Genomic DNA, 18,129 nt, shown 5'->3' on the forward strand with positions numbered 1-18,129 from the left:
ATCCTGCAGACGACGCGAGGGCCCCACCGCTCTCCCACAGGTGACACCCCCTCCCCGTGCGTCCCTGTACTCTCCCTGCCTGAGGTTGTGTCCCTAACAGAGGTGGCGTTGCTGCGGTTTCAGTGGCTCCGTTTTTGGTCTCGCACTGACCCAGGGGTGCTAGAGCCCTTGCTGCTTCCGTTTCAGAACCTGCGCCCCCGGCGGGGTCCTAGTTGACTCACCTGACTGCTGTGTGTTGTCCCGCAGCCCGGGCAACTGTCACCTGTGTGAGCACGGGTGGGTGGTTTCCACGTCTCCCTGCTTCACGGCGTTTCCCCGGGTGGGCACCAGGAGGCCTGCTTGTCTCGTCCTGGAATGGAGTGAGGCCCTGCCCGCCTCTCCTCCACCCTCATCCCTCCAGCCCGCGCCTCCCCCATGGCCCATCTCTTGCCACTCAAAGGATGCATCCGTTGGGCTTTCAGAGCAGCTTGTCCTCGGCCTGGTTTCTTGGAGGCCCAGGGTCAGCCCTAAGTATCAGGCCTCTGCGGGAATCCTCCCCTGCAGAGCAGAGCCGGGGGTGAAGCGAAACCCCAGCGTTTGATCAGAAACTGGGCCCCTGGTTTGCTCTGTCCCATTCTGCAGGCAGCCACTTCCCATCTGTAACTTGGAGTAAGATCCCCAGGAGGTCATGTCACAGTCTTGAGGCTGTCACGTTCCCTCAGGAGGGGGAGTGTGCGAGGACGGATGAGCAGGCATCTGGAAGCGCCTGCGTGTGCCTTGTTCTGACGCCCCGCCCCTGCCCAGGGACCGTCTCTTCTGTGGTCGATGGCTGGAAATTGGCCACTGGGCTGGGCCTTGCCCCCGGTGGTGGGTGATTTCTCTGAGGCAGGATGGGCGGCCCAGGGCCAGTGGGGACCTCGGCGGAGCCACCCGAGTCCGGCTCCTTCACACGCCACTCCCCACCCTGTGCTGCGCGCTCGGCTCAGCTCGGACTGGGGACGCAGGGGCAGGAGAAGTTGCTGCTCCCTGCCCTTCCGGGCTCCATACCTCCAGACGGGCCGGGAGCTGGGGAGGACGCGGGCAGGTGACAGGGAAGGCACAGATTCCTCAGTCTGGAGGCCCGGAGCACTTGTGAGGAAGCAGCATCGTGTGAGACCGGCCCGTGATTCACAGTCACTGGGGTGGCCGGGGGTGGGGGCAGGTGCGTGCAAACGCCCGGTGGGAGATGCAGCGGGAGAGGTCGGCGGGGCCTTTGTCCCCTACCTCAGGACAGGGGAAGCCACTAGAGCCAGGCTGAGCTTATGACTCTGCAGCCATTGCCTGGCTCACCGTAGGCAAGGCCCTTGCATGTCAGTTCTTTCCTCTAAAACGGGGCTCCCGACACCCACTTCCCGGATTATGAAGAATAACAAACCTGGCAGTCTTTGGCCTTCCGGTGCCCCTGGGGCTGCCAGAGGAGAGACATGGGAAGCTGCCTTCAAACTGCTGGACCTTGAGGTGACCCTCCTGGGAAAACGGGGTGCAACTTCCCCACACAGAGTCCACAGGAGGACCTGGGGCCTTGCCTGCCAAGGGCAGACACTGCAGCCGCCAGCAGGGCCCGCGGCACAGGAGGAGGGCGCGTGCCAAAGCTGAGGTGTGCAGGCTGGTCCCCGGTCAGGGTCCTCTCCCCGCAGCCCCAGGCCCACCTGAGAGCCCCGGGCCAGCAGGAGCTGCATGGGCCGTACATCTGTGCAGGTGTGTCTGAGCGTGTGTCCACGAATGTGTGCCCGTGCCCGCGAGTGTGAGTCTGTGCCCGTGAGTGCTTGTGTGTGTGTTGTGTTTTCACAGAAGGGGGGTGAGTGAGAGGCCAGCTTCCTGACAGGGCAGTTGTAAAACATTCATAAAACTTTTATTGGACTTGCCACCCTTCCAGATAAATATTTTTCGATTTTATGGGCTTGTTTTAGGGCCCTGAGCTTAATCATGGCTTTGTAGCCGCCTTTAAAAAAATTAAATATTGTTTTGGCAAAGGGAGCCCCCTCCCCCCACCCCACCAAAGGCAGCCGCTCTCTGAGCTCATAAATTCCTGCCGCTCTCAACTCCTGCCCTCTCTCCCTCCGTACCCTCACAGCCACACTAGGATGAACCTAGAAAACGAGGGAAGAGGGAGAGAGAAAAAATAACTGTTATTTTTTTCCCGCTGCCGCCCCAGCCTAGCGCTGGAGGGGCGTCGGTCCAGCCCATAGTGTCCACAGGAGGAAGCCAGCGAGGGGTCCGACGGGGCCCCTGCTGCCTCCTGAGGGCCACTGCCTGTCCTGGAGACGGGGATGGGTTTGCATAGCCCCCAGCTCCTCCCCAGCTCCCTCCTGCCCCACGTGGGTCCTGAGCAAAACCCCCTCTCACGCCCCCCGCCCCAGGACTCAGCACATCACCCGTCGCTGTGCTGCACCTCCTGCGCTCATCCCTCTGTCCTTCACGTGTCGGTTGTAAGTGTGTGCCCTGGCAGAGGTAACCCGTACACGGCTGTGTCCCCACACCTAGAGCAGGGCCTGGTGCTGTCACACGTGCCCAGTGGACACCCCAGCGGTGGTGATCGTGGTGTGATGATAAGTGGTTCATGCTGTGTAGACTTGCTTTGTGCTGGACACCGTCCTAAGCGTTGTGTCATGTTAACTCACATGCGCGTTACGACAACCTTGTAGAGTGCATTGTACTGTTGCCCCATTTTTTGGATGAGGAGACAGGCACCGAGAGGCAGAACGCTCGCGTGAAGCCACACCGCTGATCCGTGCGCAGCCGGGCTCTTGGCCGTTCCTGCTGATTCCTGGGGGGTACCAAGAGGGAGAGCCTGTGCCCTTCCAGGCGCTGCAGCCTGGACCGAGCCCTGTCCGGTGGGCACAGCCAGCACTGGAGCCCGGCCCTGGGCCTGGGGGGCTGGGATAGGGGCTGAAGCTCAGATGCCTACCCTGCCGGGTCACCAACTCGGGTGCCTCCAGGGACGGGCGGGTGACAGAAATGAGTGGAGCCAACGGGCCCGGCACAGGCCACGGAGGAGCTGTCACGGCCGCCCCCCCCCACTGCCGCGGGGTGGGAACGTGAGGGTAGGTCCTCTGGCTTTTCGGGACAAGCTAGTAACGCAGAACCGTGTGTCCAGCGTCCTGAACCTGAAGGTTGGTGAGTCACTCATGTATTTCAGAAATGCCGTGGGCACAGAGACGCGTCCGCCAGGCCTAGCTAGGGAGGAAGCCTTCTCAGAGGAGGCGGCCCTGAACTCGGCCTTGAAGGGGGCGGGGGAGACGGCCTGGGGAAGGCTGTCCCAGGCGGAAGGAACGTTGGCTCTGCTCGGGAGGGTGCGCTCCTGCGGCCCAAAGCAGGGGGCTGGGGGGACACTGGGGGGTGGCGTGCGGGACGCCTGGACACCTGAGGAGGCCGGGGTTCCCCCGAGGGGCGGCAGACGGAGTCCGATGGAGCCCCCAGAAGACCTCCTGGGCCGCCTTGGGAGGGGCAGGGGCAGAAGTGATTGGGGGGCCTGGCTCCAGGAGGAAGGGGTGACCCAGGGTGGAGAGGCAGAGACAGGCACGAAGACCAGGCCAGACCAGACACAGGAGCACGTCTGTGTGCTCAGAGCAGCGCATGGCGCTCACCCCCTGGTACGGGCAGCATGGGCCCCTGGCATTTAAGACCCCTCGAGCTTTACTGGAAAAAGCAGAGAGGAGGAAGCCTTGTTTCCAGGGCTGGGAAAGCAGGGCACGTCCATGGAGCCCGTCCGCTCCAGGCTCCCTGAGGCCGCTCGCCGCCTCTTCCAGGAAAGGGCTGCTCCCTGGTCGTGCGGCCCACTTCCCATCACGGACACTGGGATCTGGGGGCCGTCCCCAGGTGCCCAGTGGAGCTGCCTCTCCTGAGCCGGCGACCCACCCCTGGCTGACGGTGGTGCAGGGCCAGCCATCCTTGGGTACACGTGCTGTGATCCGCATGTGTCATACTGGCGCAGAGACAGCCACGGACACCAGCTCAGGTCCCCTGGCACTGTCCTCCCCACCCCGGGCCCAGGCCCCTGAGGGCAGAGAGACGCCTGGTTGGAGCTGCTCTGAGCTGAGGCTGGGCCCTCCTCAGACTCGGGGACAGGCTCGCACATGTAGCATACGCCCTGCCCGCTAGCCGCAACGAGAGAGCTGAGCCACAGACAGACTAAATCCCGCCCAGGGCAGAGCCTGGGAGGGCGTTTTGGAAGGAGGGGGACACATGCCGGTGGGTGAGGGTCCACGCCAGCCCGTCAGCAGTTGCGGGGGGCAGTGCCGAGCCAGGCGGGTGCTCCGTCCCCATTGCACCTTCAGGGAGCCCCGGGACAAGGACAGTGCACATTGCGGGGAGGGGAAGGAGCAGAATGCGGTGAGAATCGGGCGGTGATGCCGCCTGCAGCACCTGCTCTGTGCCTGGCCCTGCACTGCGGGCTGGGGACCCACGTGGCCACGTGGGCGTGAGGGCTGCCATGGAGGGAGCCGGCGCAGGGCTCTCCCGCTGGTACCTGGTGGACACACGGCACATGGCTGTCGAACGGATGACGTAGCGATGCAGTAGCGTCCAGCCAGCCTCGGCGGCACGCTGGTGTTGGTGGGTCAGGGGGCAGTCAGCCCTCACACCGGCCTCCCCTGAGCCCGCCAGGCGCTCGCAGGCCCGGCTCTGCCTGTGAGGGGCTGTGCCTGCGCTCGCGGTCCCGCGTACCCGTGCAGGGGGGGCAGCCGCGCTCACCCCGGCTGCAGGCTGCAGGCTGCAGGTCAGGGAGCAGTAAACTGCCGGAGCCTGCGGCTGTTGAAGCAAGAGTGTGGATGGGGACCAGAGGCTCGCCCCCCGCCCTTCCCTGTCACCGGAGAGGACCGCCAGCCCTGGCGCCGCCGCTCCCAGCACACTGGAAACGGGGCTGATATGTAATCACACTGCCGCACACGGGCCCTGGGAGGCGACTGCTCCCCGGCCCTTTGTGCCCCTTCGTGATTCTGGGTGAGGGCTTTTTTCCTGAGTCATAAAAAGGACATTTTTAATATGTGGAATTTTTTTTTTTCAAGAAAAGCAATACGAGGAAGACTTTTATTGTCCATAAGCTCTACGTTTTACACCAGTGATCTTGGTTTCTGCCCTCGGTATTTTAATTGAAGATTAACTGCTGCTAAAGAGTGTACGCATTTAGGGAGTGTTTGCAGTGTTAAAATTCAGCTTCCTCACTGTGGGGACAGTGTCCTTGGGGCCACCGGGACCCGTGCCCTCCCTCGCCAGCCTCCAGGGGAGGTCCGTGGAGGAGGCCCCGGCAGGAGGGGTGAGTCCTTGCAGTCCGTGGGGGCAGGTCGGGCGTCCAGGAGCAGCGTGGGCTCCTGAAGGCAGGGCCCTCACGTACCTTAGCCCCGAATCCCTCGTCCCGAGCCAGGAGGACGCCTCTGCTGAGAGCAGGCCGGTAAGGCCACCACGTCCGTACCGGGCTGTGGGCTCGGAGCTGCGTCCCCGAATCCTGAGGGCTTAGGTCACTTCTGTGCCGCTAGCCGCGTGACCTCGGGTGAGTCCTTCACAGCCCCGGGCCTCAGCTTCCGCCTGTGGATGGTGGCACGGACGGCGCACCTTCCTCATGAGAGGCGAGGCACGCAAAGTGCTTCTCTCCTCCTTCCTGGGCCGGGCTCTGGGATCCAGGCTCTGCCCTGGGAGAGCCTTGGTCGGTTAGGGGTGAGGTCGTGGGCCAGGCCCAGGCCCGGGTGCAGGGCCCTGGAGCTCAGCCCACTGCGTCTTGGCTGTGACCTCGCGCTCGCTGCTGACGACCTCGTGCCGGCTTCCTTGTGTGCAGAGTCCCCCCGGGACACGGTGTGAGGTCGAGGGCCCTGCTCTCCTGAGGCACCGGGAGCAGTGCCTGCACGTGGTTGGGCCCCGTGGACATTAGCCGGGGTCACTGTCGGGGTCCTCGTGACCGTGGAGGGCTGGCTGTGCCCATCCTCTGGCCGTCTGCGCCAGGTGTGCCTCACGGAAGATGGTCTCTGCCCTTCACACCCACCTGCCCCCCCCCCCCCCCGCCCGCCGTGGAGTCCACCTTCAGCATCTGCGGGCAGTGTGCGAGGAGTCCCAGCAGTCCCGTTGAGACCCAGAGCACGGAGGCACTGCGGCCTCGTCCCTGGAAGTACCTGGAGACAGTCCCCATGGGGCCGGCCCACGCTGCCCGGGCAGGGCACCCCCAGTCGTTCCCCTGCCTTGTGCCCTTTCCTCCCCACCCCTGTGCCCCGCCCAGCCCTTCAGCTGTGTACCCAGCGAGAAGCAGCAGGGTGCTGGGCTGGCCAGGCCCGAGCCAGGCGGCGGAGGGCGTGGCTTTGTAAGGCCATGGGCCTGACTAGCTGTGTGACCTGGACAGTCACCTCCTGTGCCTGGAAAGGACATCTGGAGGCTTGCAGGAGACACTGAACGCTCCTGGCTGGGCGGCGTGTCGAGGAGAGCGCCAGCTAAGTGGTCGCGGTGACGGTGGTGGCAGGGGCGACCTGGCCGGGCCCAGGCCCCGTGCTCCAGGCGGCCTTCCCCGCCCGGAGACTTGGTCAGACCTCAGCCCGAGGGCTAGCCGGAAGGGCTCCCCCGAGCACTGCCACTGAGGCAGGGCAGCGCCGGCCTCGGGTCGCGGTCAGCAGGGTCCCACCCTGCCCGGCCAGCCCTCACTCCTGGGGCACGTAGCCCATCCTCTGTGGTCAGTCGCCACCCCCGGGACCGTCTGCTCGCACCTGTCCAGCGTCCAGGTCCCCACGTGCCGAGGGGGCCAGCGCGTTCTGCCTCCCCCAGTGCCTGGCTCGGCTGTTAGCTGTGGGAGGGTGACGGGAGCCAGGCGGACAGGTGGGCAGCTCTGATTCCCGGGGCGTGGGCGCTGCTGGGGCCCTGCCCTGGCAGATGAGACAGGGCAGGTGTGCCAGGTGGCCAGGGTCCCCCTTCCTGGAAATGCTGGCATGGCTGCAGGCTGCACCCCGTCTCCTGGGCACACAGGTTCTGGACGTGGGACAGTGTAGAGGGCCTCAGTGGTCCTGGAGGAGGGAGGCCTGGAAGGCTTCAGAGGAGCCAGAGCCATACACTAAGCTCCGCTGAGACGCGAGCAGGGGTGGGGTTTGCCAGGTGGACGGGCCTCGTGGACACCTCAGGCTGAGGGGGCACCAGTGCAGAGCCAGGGCGGGGCGGGGGCGCGTGGGTGAGTGAGGAAGCACAGGGTGTGCCGGAGGCGCTTGGCGAGGGCCTGGTTAGAGGAATTTGGACACCTGCCTGAGGAACGGCTGGAGGTTTCTGAGCCGACAGGGATGATCAGGTCTTTGTTCTGGAAGGATCTCTGGCAGCCGACCCAAGGCCAGATCAGAAGAGAGAGCTGGCAAGAGGGCCTGGAGGCTCCTGCCAGGAGGCCAGTGCAGGGCCTGCTCCTGCGGGGCCTGTGGGGTGCCGAGGCAGGGGTCCTGGGGGATGCCGCGCCCCGGGAGCAGCCCTGGGTGAGAGGTGGTGAGCCCTGGCTGCCCCGAGCACCCGCCCCAGTGGCCCCCCGCCCCCCAGCCACCTGAGGGGGTGTGGCCCCAGCCCGAGGAGCAGTGGGAGCCGACGCTGGGCGGCGTGGGGCTCATCACAACCCCCAGCAGCCCCGCACCAGCTGCACCCCTTCCAGGTGACAAGGGATGCTCCTGTGCCCGGGCCGTCACCCTGTAGGTGAGTCTCTGGTTCTCAAGACCAAGTCATTTCCTGTTTCAGAATCGCTTTGTTTCTTGCCTTAAAACAAAATCCTTCCTTCCACACAACGCCCTGGTTTTCACTCCCCGCACGCCCCCAGTCTCCAAAGCCTTGGCTGCCTTATAATTTCAATTTACATGGTGTGGGAAAGATTTCTGCAAAGGGCCCTTTTTTGTTTTTGAAGAATTCATCATTGCTGCTAAGAAGCTTAATATAAATTAAAGGAGGAATTAAGCAACATTAAGACATCAAAATGGGGGTGCGGGCGCCCACCGCCTCGTCTCCGCCCATCAAAGGGGCCGCGTGGAGACCGTGGAGTGTGCGCTGAAGGCCTCAGACGGGGCCAGCTCCAAGGAAGGGCCTGTCTGTCGCCCGCCTCTCCTAATTCCCTTTGTTGCGGGGACAGCGGAGCACACGTCTGATAAAAACTTAATCACCTTATCTTTTTAAAGCAAATTGCATCTCTGTTTACATATGGGATCCATAGCAGGAAGAGAAAGGAGGGAAAACCAGGCAGCTGTCCCCCCCCCAGCCAGCCGCGCTCCAGGCTCCCGAGGATGAGCGTGAAAAACCAGGCCTGCAAAGCCACGGCAGGGGTTCCAAAGCTGCCGTCACCCCAGAAGACCCCAAAGTTCAGGAGGGTCAGCAGGAAGGGAGCCGACCGGTGCCCCGGCTGCCCGAGCGGCCAGTCCTCGCGCCAGCTCTGGTCGCCAGCCCGGCTCTCCCTAACCCGCTAGGCCTGCCCTGTACCGCGCTCGCCTCTGGGCGTGTCGCTGAAAACCAGGCTGCCTGTCCTCCTCGGGCCTCTCCGCCGTGCCGGCTCCATCAGAGCCAAGCTCAGCCCAGGCCCAGTTCGAGGGACCTCAGCCACACTGCCCCCAGGGGCGGGCATCCAGTCCAGAGTCGGCTGTGGCTGAATCCAAGGCCCTTCCCGACCATCCAGCCCCCAGCCCAGCTGCTGGCTGTGCCCCTCTGTGCTCCTCAGCCACCCGTCATCCCCGGGATGCTGACCCCCCAAAGGGCCCCCCTGTGCCCCGGCTCCCTCCCCGCCCTGCATTTCTGCTCTCTCCAAAGCTGCCTGCTGCGGGAGGGGGCGTGCTGGAATGGCGGGAGCTGGCACAGCTCTGAGGGGCCACCGCGGGGGCCAGTGACCCCGAGCTGCCTGCAGGGCTCGGTTCCCCCTGGAGGGTGCAAGCCGCCCACCAGCGTGGAGGCCGCTCTTCCAGTCGGGCCCCAGCATGAAAGCGAGGCCAGCAGTTGGGGGCAATCTGCCGGCTTTGATGGCCGTGTCAGGGCGGCACCCACGGCCAGGGCTTGGGAAACAGCGCGCTGCCCGCATTCTTCCCTGATTACCCGAGCCCCAGCCAGGGCCCAGCAGCCTCCAACCCATTATGCCTTTGTGTGGAGCTGGCGCTCGGTGAGAAAGGCCAGCCCGGCCCTGGGAGAGTGTCCCCAAGGGAAGCCACGGGTAGCAGCGTCACCCCCAGGGTCACGCCAGCCCTCCCCACCACATCCCGGGGTCTGGGCTGGTCGGGGGGTGGAGCGGGGCCGCTGGGCTCCAAGAATCCTGAGGGTTAGGGAGAAAAAGCAGGGACGCCTGTGAGCCCCGTGGGATCACGGGGACAGCGTGAACTTGAAACCTGCAGCAACTCTACCCTCATGCCCACCCCACCAGGCTCCAGGTCACGTGGGGCAGGGGGCCTGCTCTCTAGACCCAGCTTCTCCCTGGGCCGCAGGCACGCAGACGAGTTTTTCTGTTCCTGGAGGCACAGCTCTGCTGGTGGGTTTCCCTTCCTCGTCCTGCACACCCACTCGAGACCCCACTCATTCTCTGCGTCTTCGTCCAGGCCAGGCCCTGTGCCTGGGCCCTAACTCCCACACAGGCCGCTGGGGAGCAGACACAAAGCAAAACTCCTGCGAAATGGGGCTCCAGCAGTGATCCCGCCAGCCAGGGCAGGGGCGGGGAAGCCTTCCCGTGGGGCAGTGGCTGAGTAGGAGTTGGCCAGACAGAGAGGGCCGGGGAGAGTGTTCCAGGTAAACGGAGCGGGTTCAGAGGCTCTGCTTTATGTCTGCTGGCTGGAGCAGGGAGCCCGTGATGTGGCAGAGTATACAGGGAGGCACCCGCTGGGTGACACTCAGGACCTTGGATGCCAAGTAAGAGGAGAGACTCTGTCCCATGGGTGGAACCAAGCCGGGACAGCCACACGTACCTCAGCGCGGCCCCTCCGCCCCTGGGGGTGGGACTAGGGAGAAGACCAGCACAGTGGTCCCCCAGGGCAGCGCCGCGGAGGCCTCCTGTGCGGGGCCGGGCGGCAGGGATGCAGAGCAGGGATGCTTGCTGCAACGGTGGCGGCAGAATCCGCGGCCTCCCGGGGGGCGAGCAAGGGCCTGAGACCCTCCCTGTCTGGGCCCCCACGGGCCCAGCACACGGGGCGCCTCGTGGACACGGTTAGCCCAGAGCCCCGGCCCTGCAGCCCCACCAGCACGTGGCCATATGTGCTCTCTGTCCTCGAGCAGCATGCCCACCCCACCCAGGACTTGGCGCTCAGGCTCTCTGCCTGCAGACCCTCACCCGGCATCTCCGTGTGGCCGGCCCCTGATCTCCAGCCCCAGGTCCCCCCGGTCCCGCCCCGGTTCTTCCTGGAGAAACTAGCCCTCGGCGTTATTTCCCTGGTGGCCCTGGTGGCTGTCTGCCTACCTTGCTGCCTCGTTTACTGCCTGCCCCTTCTCGGGCCAAACTCTGGCGGGCAGGCCCACCATCGTCTCCCAGGCCTGGAGAATTCTGTGAAGGTTTTCAGGCAATGGCCACCCGACACCCCGACCTGCCCTCGCTTCACACCACTTGCCACTTGGCTGAGGGGAAAGGCCACCACACGACAAGGTGGCCCCCAGTGGCATCGCCACGCATCCCCACAGCCTGGCTGCCCCAGCAGACGGTCTCCGCTGGTCGGCATTCAGGCCACCCCACAACGGAGCAGAGGGAAACAAGGCGGCCATCTCACAAAAGCAATTAAATGGCCTCGTCCTCGCCAGCGCCAGATAGATTTTCCAGCTCTGCCTGCTTTGGTCCGCGCGAGGTATGCGCTCTGTGTAACGAGAGCCATCGCGGGCGAGATGGACCGCCGATTGGGCCACGCCTGTCTCCCCAGCCCGGCGCAGACGCCGGGGAGCCCCGCGCCTCTTCAGCCATCAGACCTCCTGGCACCAGAGGGGGACGGGCTGCCCGTGCATTTGTCAGGGTCTGGTGCCAGCCGCCTCCTTGCAGAAGGAAGGCCGGGGAGTCAGACATACCTGCAGGACTGGCACTGGCCTGAGGGCTGCCCCTGGGCCTTTCCCACGCCCCACGCCCGACCCCAGCGGCGGTCGTGGGGCCTTCGATCTGACACCAGGCTGCCCAGCAGGAGGGAGGCTCCCCTTGGCCCCAGCATCCTGGAGCCCCGTCCGCCGAGAGCCCCGCCTCCCCAGGGAACGCAGGCTTTGAGGTGGGCGGTGGAGAGGGAGACCAAGTCCCTCGTGCAGCGAGCAGGGCCGTCCCCGCTGACTCTGCGGTTGTCCCTTGAGCCAGCCTCCTGGTCACCTTTCTAGACATCCAGCAGCTGCAGGGCAATACCCAGTGCTCTCCCGGGCTTGCTTCCTCTGCAGAGCCGTGGTCCAGAGCCTGTTTCGGGTGGACAACCCGAGCGATGGGCTGGGTGGCGGCAGCCCACATCTGCCACCAGATGTGGACCAGAGTTCAAATCCTGGCTCTTCCCAGCTGACTGTGGGGCCTCACATGAGGCACCGCCCTCCTCAGGGCTCCGTTCTCCTCAAGTGCGTGGAGGGCCCGGGGGACGGGACGGCCAGGGTCCTCCCTGCACTGAAGCGCGACGTGAGCTTCCGCTGGCCCCTCTTCTTGGGAGCAAGCCAGCGCCCAGGCGAGACTGGGCCCAGGAGGACACCCCTCACATGACGGCAGAGGCACAGTGGGTGCACCGGGTGTGCAGGGGGCGATCCGCCGCCTCGTGCCCATCCCAACTTCCCACCGGCTCCGGACGCCCAGCCGTTAGGCCTCCTGGCCAGTGGAGCCTCTGTGTGTGGATTAGAAGTGAGTGCCCTCTCTGGGGACACAGCGGCCTGCCAGGACCCTCGTTTGGTGAGCGGGTGTGGGCTGGTGCCCCTCACTAGGGTGTGGAGTCTGCACACCTCCTGGCCCATCCAGGCTCACCCTCACCCCAGCCCTGCCAGCCTGCTCCCAGCAGGGTTGTGGGACTCACAGAGGGGGAGCGGCTTGTTCTGGGGTACCCGCTGGTGCAGAGCTAGTCTGGGGCCTGGCCAGAGCCTCGGCCCATATGCTCGGGGTAGCCAAGTAGTCTCACCCTGGCCAGCAGCCCACGGAGAGACTGCCTCGTGCTGCCCCCAAGCAGACGCCTCGTAAAGACAAGCCCCAGAGAAAGGGCACAGCAGCCTGGTGTTGGACGCGGGGAAGGGTGTCCCAGGCAGGAGGAACAGCATAGACAGAGGGGAGCCCGGGGACGGCCGTGGGTTCCTCAAGGCTGCCGGGGAAGCACGAAAGCAGTGGATGACGGGGCTGGAAGGGTCGGGTGGGCATTAGGGTGTCAGCAGGAAGCAGATTTCCGCTCAGTCGTTCGGCTGGAGGGAGTGGACAGAGGGTCTGTACCGAGGCATGGGTGCTTAAAGGAGCCAGTGAGCCGTGGGGGCTGCTCCACCCCCGCCCGGGGTTAGGGGGACAGTGTCTGCCAGCGCCCAGGGAGGAGGACCCCAACAGGAGCTCTGGCCAAAGAGTGGGACCGTCAGCCCACTTCTCCCTCCGCCCTCCGATCCACTGAGGTCCTTCGGCAGAACTGTGGTGCCGTCTGCAGAGGTCACCACCCGGGCACACAGCAGGGCGGGGAGAGCATCTCCAGGGGCTGTTGGAGAGTGCCGAGCCCGGGGGGGCCTCAAGTGCCAAGTCTCGGGGTTGAGACTTAGGATGAATGCGCCGGGAACGGCGGGGCCGCTTAGAGCACCGAGAGCGGGGCAGCCCACAGGGGCCTGAGTGCTGGGTGGGTGGGTGGGCAGGGGACCGGGAGAGCCAGGTGGGAGCCATGCTGAGCTCCAAGCCAGCCGGGCTGGTGGCGTGGACCAGTGCGGCGAGGGGCCCGGAATGCTGGTTGGGGAGGCAGGGGGGCGAGCCCAAGGTGGCACTGGGGTCCCGGCTCCGCCACAGAGGGTGTAGGGCGTTGCTGAGTCGTGGGGCACGATGGAGCTGGGCCAGCACACGTGCCGTCTATGGTGGCGGGTGGCAGAGTGACAGGCTCTCCCTCTGTGCCTCACGCAGGTGGCCTCAGCCCCGAGTCCAAGAAGATCTTGACACCCACCCTCAAGAAGCGGGGCCGCGCCGGCCGAGGGGAGGAGGCCGGGCAGCCAGAGCCCGTCCAGCACGTGGCTCTCAGTTTGTCTTTCAAGCGCTACGTCTTCGACACCCACAAGCGCATGGTCCAGTCTCCCTGAGTGCCCGCCGGCCGCCCCAGGGCACGTTGCCCAGGCCCGGGGGCCACAGTGCCACACGTGCCTCCACCTCCAGGCTCTCCCCGGAGCCCCCGCACCCCCCCGCCAGGGGACAGCACCGTGCAGGAATGGGCTTCGGCTCCACAGCTGGTGGCCGGTGTCCCCCAGGCTGCCCGGCTGGCGGCCAGCGCTTGCCAGTCGCAAATAAATGCCCCGTGGTGCCGCCCGTTCTGCTGGTCTCTGTGATTTCCTGGGGTCCCCCCACCTCCCAGATCTGTTCCCAAGGGCGATGTCGGGAATTGCCAGGGCTCCTGCCGAGAGCAGGGCTAGGGGAGGGACCCGTTGGGCTGAGGGGGTCCACAAAGTGTCAGGCCCTTAGGTCAGGCTCGGTGGCCCCTCGGGTCTCCTGGGCCTTGAGAGAGTCCGGGAGTCCTTGGGCAGCCGAGTCCAGGAAGGGCGCCCAGGGGTGTCTGGGAGCCGCGGGTGCCAGGCCAGTGCTTCGGGGCAGAAGGCAGGCTGGGGGTTTGGCCCTGCATCCCAACACCAGGAGTCCCCAGGCCTTGTGCCGAGCCCCTGCAGCCGGGCCTCTCTCGAGCCCAGCAAGCCCCGCCCTGGCTCCTCTGCCCCCTGTGCCTCAAGCCACCCCACCCTGCGGCCCGACCTGGCCATACTCAGAAAAGGGTGAAGTGGCAGAGCTGACGGGCTGAGGGGGTATCAGAGCTTTTAAAGACATTTGCAGGATGAACACATGTTCCAGAGTCCCTTTATTTGGCCTCCAGGTGGACGCAGAGGCCTCCCTTTTACCCTGGTAATCGGTGTATTATGCTTTAATTTGCAAAAATGGCATTAAAAATATTAACAGGGATGGGTCGTAATCAGACGACTTGGGCCTGGTAAGCCCTGGAGCCAAGGGCCCCGGGCAGAGGAGGATGCTGTGGACCCGCCGGGCCTGTGCGTGGTGGCCGTGCTGGGCAGCGGGCAGGCCTAATCCAGCGCCAGCATGGGTGCCGGCAACAGTGGTGGCAGCCACCCCACGGCAGCCCTCACAGGGTCCCAGACGTCAGGCCAGGCAGCCGTCAGGGCGACAGCTGCGGGCTAGGTGGGCAGGGACAGTCCGGGCCTGGCCCGCATCCCGCCGGAGCTGGGAATGGGGCGGGGGCAGCTGGCGCTGCTGCAGCACCGTCAGGAAGCTCCCCTGGGAACCGTCCCCGACACCCCACCATGCGCCAGGCTCCGGGCCCCACTCTCGTTTAGCCCCACCCCTGCCCTGCACCCCATCTCACCAGGGAGGCGGTACCACCTGGCTGAGGCCACCGTAGGTCACAGGGTGGGCTCCCAGCAAGGACTTCAGGCAGAGGCCCCGCCCCCAGCCCAGTCCAGTCCAAGGGGAGCAGGAAGGGCCTTCACGAGCACCTGCTGCTACCAGGCCCCGGGCTGGCCGCTCCCGTGGGTACTCGGCCCTTTGGAGGGGACGCTGGCAGGGCTGGGGCCTCCCGGGACTCACCCCTCAGACGAGGAAACCTTCCTTCGTCATGCCTCAGAGGCACCACTGGGACCTCCAGCCAGGCCAAGTCCTCCCCAACTGAGGGCTGTGAGGGTGTCCTCTTCCTCCAGGCCCCCTCGGGGTGGCCCTGCCCTGCCCTGCACAGGCTGTGACCGTGAGCACATCACTGTCTAGCTCCACGTGAGGGGTCACGTGACCCAGCGGGGCGAGGGGTCCTCCGTGAGCAGGTGCTAATTCTGGGGGCAGATCCCTGGGAGAGAGGGGGGGTTCCCGAGCCACTGCTGGGCGTCACATCCTGGCTGCCCACTGACCAGCACTGTGCCCTCGGGCAAGTCCCGGCCTCTGCCCGGGTCCCTGGGTACAGCAGGAGAGTCAGAGCAGCAGCTGGCCTCTGTGTCCCTGCAGCTGTGGGAGGGGGACCAGTAGATGTTGTCTCCCCACCGGGAGCCTGGGGGCCTGAGCACCTCTCAGCGGTGGTGTGGGCAGCCCAGACCCAGCACTGCCCCCAGTCGGCCACTTCTCCAGGACCTCTGAGGGTGCCCACGTCTCGCCTGAGGGCAGCACTCTTCGGAGCCCCGGGAAGCAGGCGGGCTCAGGCCGAGGGAGCTAAGGCCCAGGTAGGAGGGGGCAGCCGAGCCGCGGGACAGGGAGGGGCTGCCAGGGTGCAGTGAGACTGCCCGCCGTGGCCAGCGGCCCAGGAGGGGACGCTATCAGGTCTGGCATCGGTCGAAACCCGAGCACCCCAGCTGCGTCGGCGGGGCGCAGCCTTTGAAGGGGGAGCACGGCGGGCAGGTAGGGTGGGGGCCGGCGCCTGGTGCTCTCCGGAGCAGTGTCCCCCTTCCCTTGGCTCCAGGCACCCCCAGACCTTCCACGTTTCTTGGAAGAGAGGGCTACAGCGTGCGGAGCCCACCGTGGCATCATCACGCACGTGAAGTCGCAGAATACGCTCACCCACCCGCAGGGGTGGCGGGTGGGGCAGCCCCGGGGCCCAGCCATTGCCTCAGGTGGAGCTGGGATTTGAACCCCGGCTCTGGACACCTCCAGGGCCCCCCTCGCCCCAGTGCCTCAGCTGCGCCCTGGGGCCCTACTGTGGGCTGAGGGCCGGGGTGGGGGCCGCCCCGCCCGCCTGCCCCCCAGCATGAAGTCGTGGGCAGGCGCCCTGCCACGGACTGGGGCAGGAGGGGCGGTCGTGATCGGCAGGCCCGGCTGGCTGGCTGGCGGGGCTAATGCACCAGCAACGAGATAAGGCTTATCTGGAAACGTCTCTGGAATTGAGACTCTGATGGAAACAGGCTTCTGGGTTAATATACTTCTGACAGATAAAGTGGGAAGCCCTGGGGGCCCGGGGCAGGAGAAGGGACAGCTCCTGTTCTCCCAGGCCTCCTACCCTGGCCGGCGTGTGTGCACATGTGTCTGTGTCTGGGTGTGCACACGGATCTTGGTCTCTGGGTGTGTGTGTCTCATTTGCGGAGGCTTTGTCAGGCTGGGTGTCTGGTGAAGAGGTGGGTGTCAGGTCCAGTGTGCACAGGGTGGGCACACACATTTGTCCAGGGCCAGTTTGTCCCTTGGGCCTCTTCCCCAGGACCTGGTGGGGTGGGAGTGGGGCTCATCACGCCCATTCCGCGGACCCAGAGCTTCCTTGAGGTGGCCCAGGACCCTCTCAGTGCCGGCTCACCCTCAGGCGATCCAGGCCTCAGGCCTCCCCAGTCTCCTCACGGGGCATAGAATTTCCAGGTTTCCTTTGAGGGGGCTAAGGCCAGTCCTGGCCATGGCCTCCCAGCTCCAAGTTCAGCCATGTCTGTCCCCCATGGCCATGACTAGAGTGAGGAAGCCTCTCACTAAGGGGCCACCTGGGCGAGGTCCTGAAGAGAGAGTAGGAGTTTGGGGCGGCGGGTGCGGGGGGGATGCTTCGGCAGAGGGGACAGCAGGAGTGAGGGCTCTGGTGGGAGTGTGGAGTTGGGGGGCCTGCGAGAGGAGGGACAAGGTCACGGCTCCCCGGTCTCCCTTCAGCCCTGGCTGGGCCTCCAGTGGCCCCCGCACTGGCAGGTCTGATTAAAAAGAGTAATTAATGCCTGGCTGATAACACAGTCGAGCCATTAATTGGGCAGCTCGGCCAGTGCCAGGGCCTGACTGCTGCACGGCACCCAGGCAGCAGGGATGCTGGGCATGGGGCGCTGTGCTCCCTGGGGGCAGTTGACCCCGACCCTGGGCTCGCGGGGTCTGCTGCAAGAGCCCCGTTCCCTCTGCCGAGGGCCTGTGGCGGGGCGGGGAGGCAGTGGGGGCAGCTGTGGAGGGAGGCTGGGCCGAGAAGAGGCCTTGAAGGGCCTTGAAGGGCAGAGGCAGGGCGAGTGTGTCCGATCAGCGTTCGAGACACCCCGCCACCCGCGCCCCGACTTCCGACCAGCACTGGACACTCCTGGCCGAATCCCAGGGCCTCCCGGGGGGCGGGCACTTCGTGGGCTGGAGGAGGACTCCAAGGTTGGCCGGTGATGGGCCAACGGGAGGCCGAGCAGGCTGAGGCCTGAGGCCCTGGGGGGAGGAAGGGGACATGTGGGAGGTCTGGGGCTTCGGCGCAGGGCGTGGAACTTGGTGGCAGGGGCAGAGCACAGAAGAAGCCCAGAGCTGGTCATTCGGCATTCACCAAGCACCTCCTGTGTGCTGGACGCGGCGGGGTGGGGGCAGCCCTGGAACCCCCACCCAGGCCAGCAGGCCAGAGGTCGTGCACCCACGAGGTATTGCGCAACCCCCCACTGTTATCACCGGGTCCGGTGGGGAGACGGTGCAGCAGAGAGGAACGGCCACTTCCTACGGCCACAGCTGGGCTCTAGATAAAGGCCCACTGGGAGCCCCGGCCAACCTGGGGAGGGCCAGCCACCCACCTCGCCCCTCAAGGGACACCCCCCAGACTCAGCCTCTAGGCTTCCCGCACAGTCACCGCCAGACAGGGCGGGCGCCCAGCTGCTGAGTGCCACCCGTCCTGCTCGGGCCGGGGCTTCCGCTCCCCTCCCCAGGGTGGGCCCACCGAGCCCCGCCAAGTCAGGCAGGTGACCAGCGCGGCGCCTGTATCCGGGCACTGCTGTCACAGCAGCGTTCACCCGGCCCACCGGGGCCCTCGGAGGGCCGCGTAGCTGGGGGAGGCGCCCCCGCCCACTCTGCCTCTGCCTCGGGGTCTCCGCGTCCATCTCTCGCTCGTCCTGCACAGATGACCTTGGCTCCAGGCCCAGTTCACTCCTCCCACCTGCCACACCCTGAGGCGTGGACCTTGCTTGTGCCACCAGCCGAGGGGGGCCGGTTGGAGGGGCAGCTGGGCAGCGCGGGGTCTGTGGGCCTCGTCACCCGCAAAGGGCGCCCGTGGCGTCCGGTTGGCTCCCCCTCCCACCCTCCTCCCTGCACGGTCCTCCCTGGCGCCTGCCACCACCACCCCCCCCAGGTATGATCACACCCTCTCAACCCCCTCTGCA

At 65.9% G+C, this 18,129-nt stretch overlaps 1 protein-coding gene across 1 annotated transcript in view; it reads left to right on the plus strand.

Annotated features, from left to right (window-relative positions):
* Window positions 1-13,316, plus strand: part of EEFSEC (eukaryotic elongation factor, selenocysteine-tRNA specific) — a 148,929-nt gene extending 135,613 nt beyond the window's left edge. The window contains exon 7 of the mRNA XM_082847800.1: window positions 12,995-13,316. Coding sequence (XP_082703926.1) covers window positions 12,995-13,167 — 173 coding nt within the window. The 3' untranslated portion in view covers window positions 13,168-13,316. The remainder of the gene's footprint in view (window positions 1-12,994) is intronic.
* The last annotated feature ends 4,813 nt before the right edge of the window (window positions 13,317-18,129 follow it).

This window comes from Leucopleurus acutus (genome assembly GCF_964270905.1).
Source record: "Leucopleurus acutus genome assembly, chromosome: 10".
NCBI lineage: Eukaryota > Metazoa > Chordata > Mammalia > Artiodactyla > Delphinidae > Leucopleurus > Leucopleurus acutus.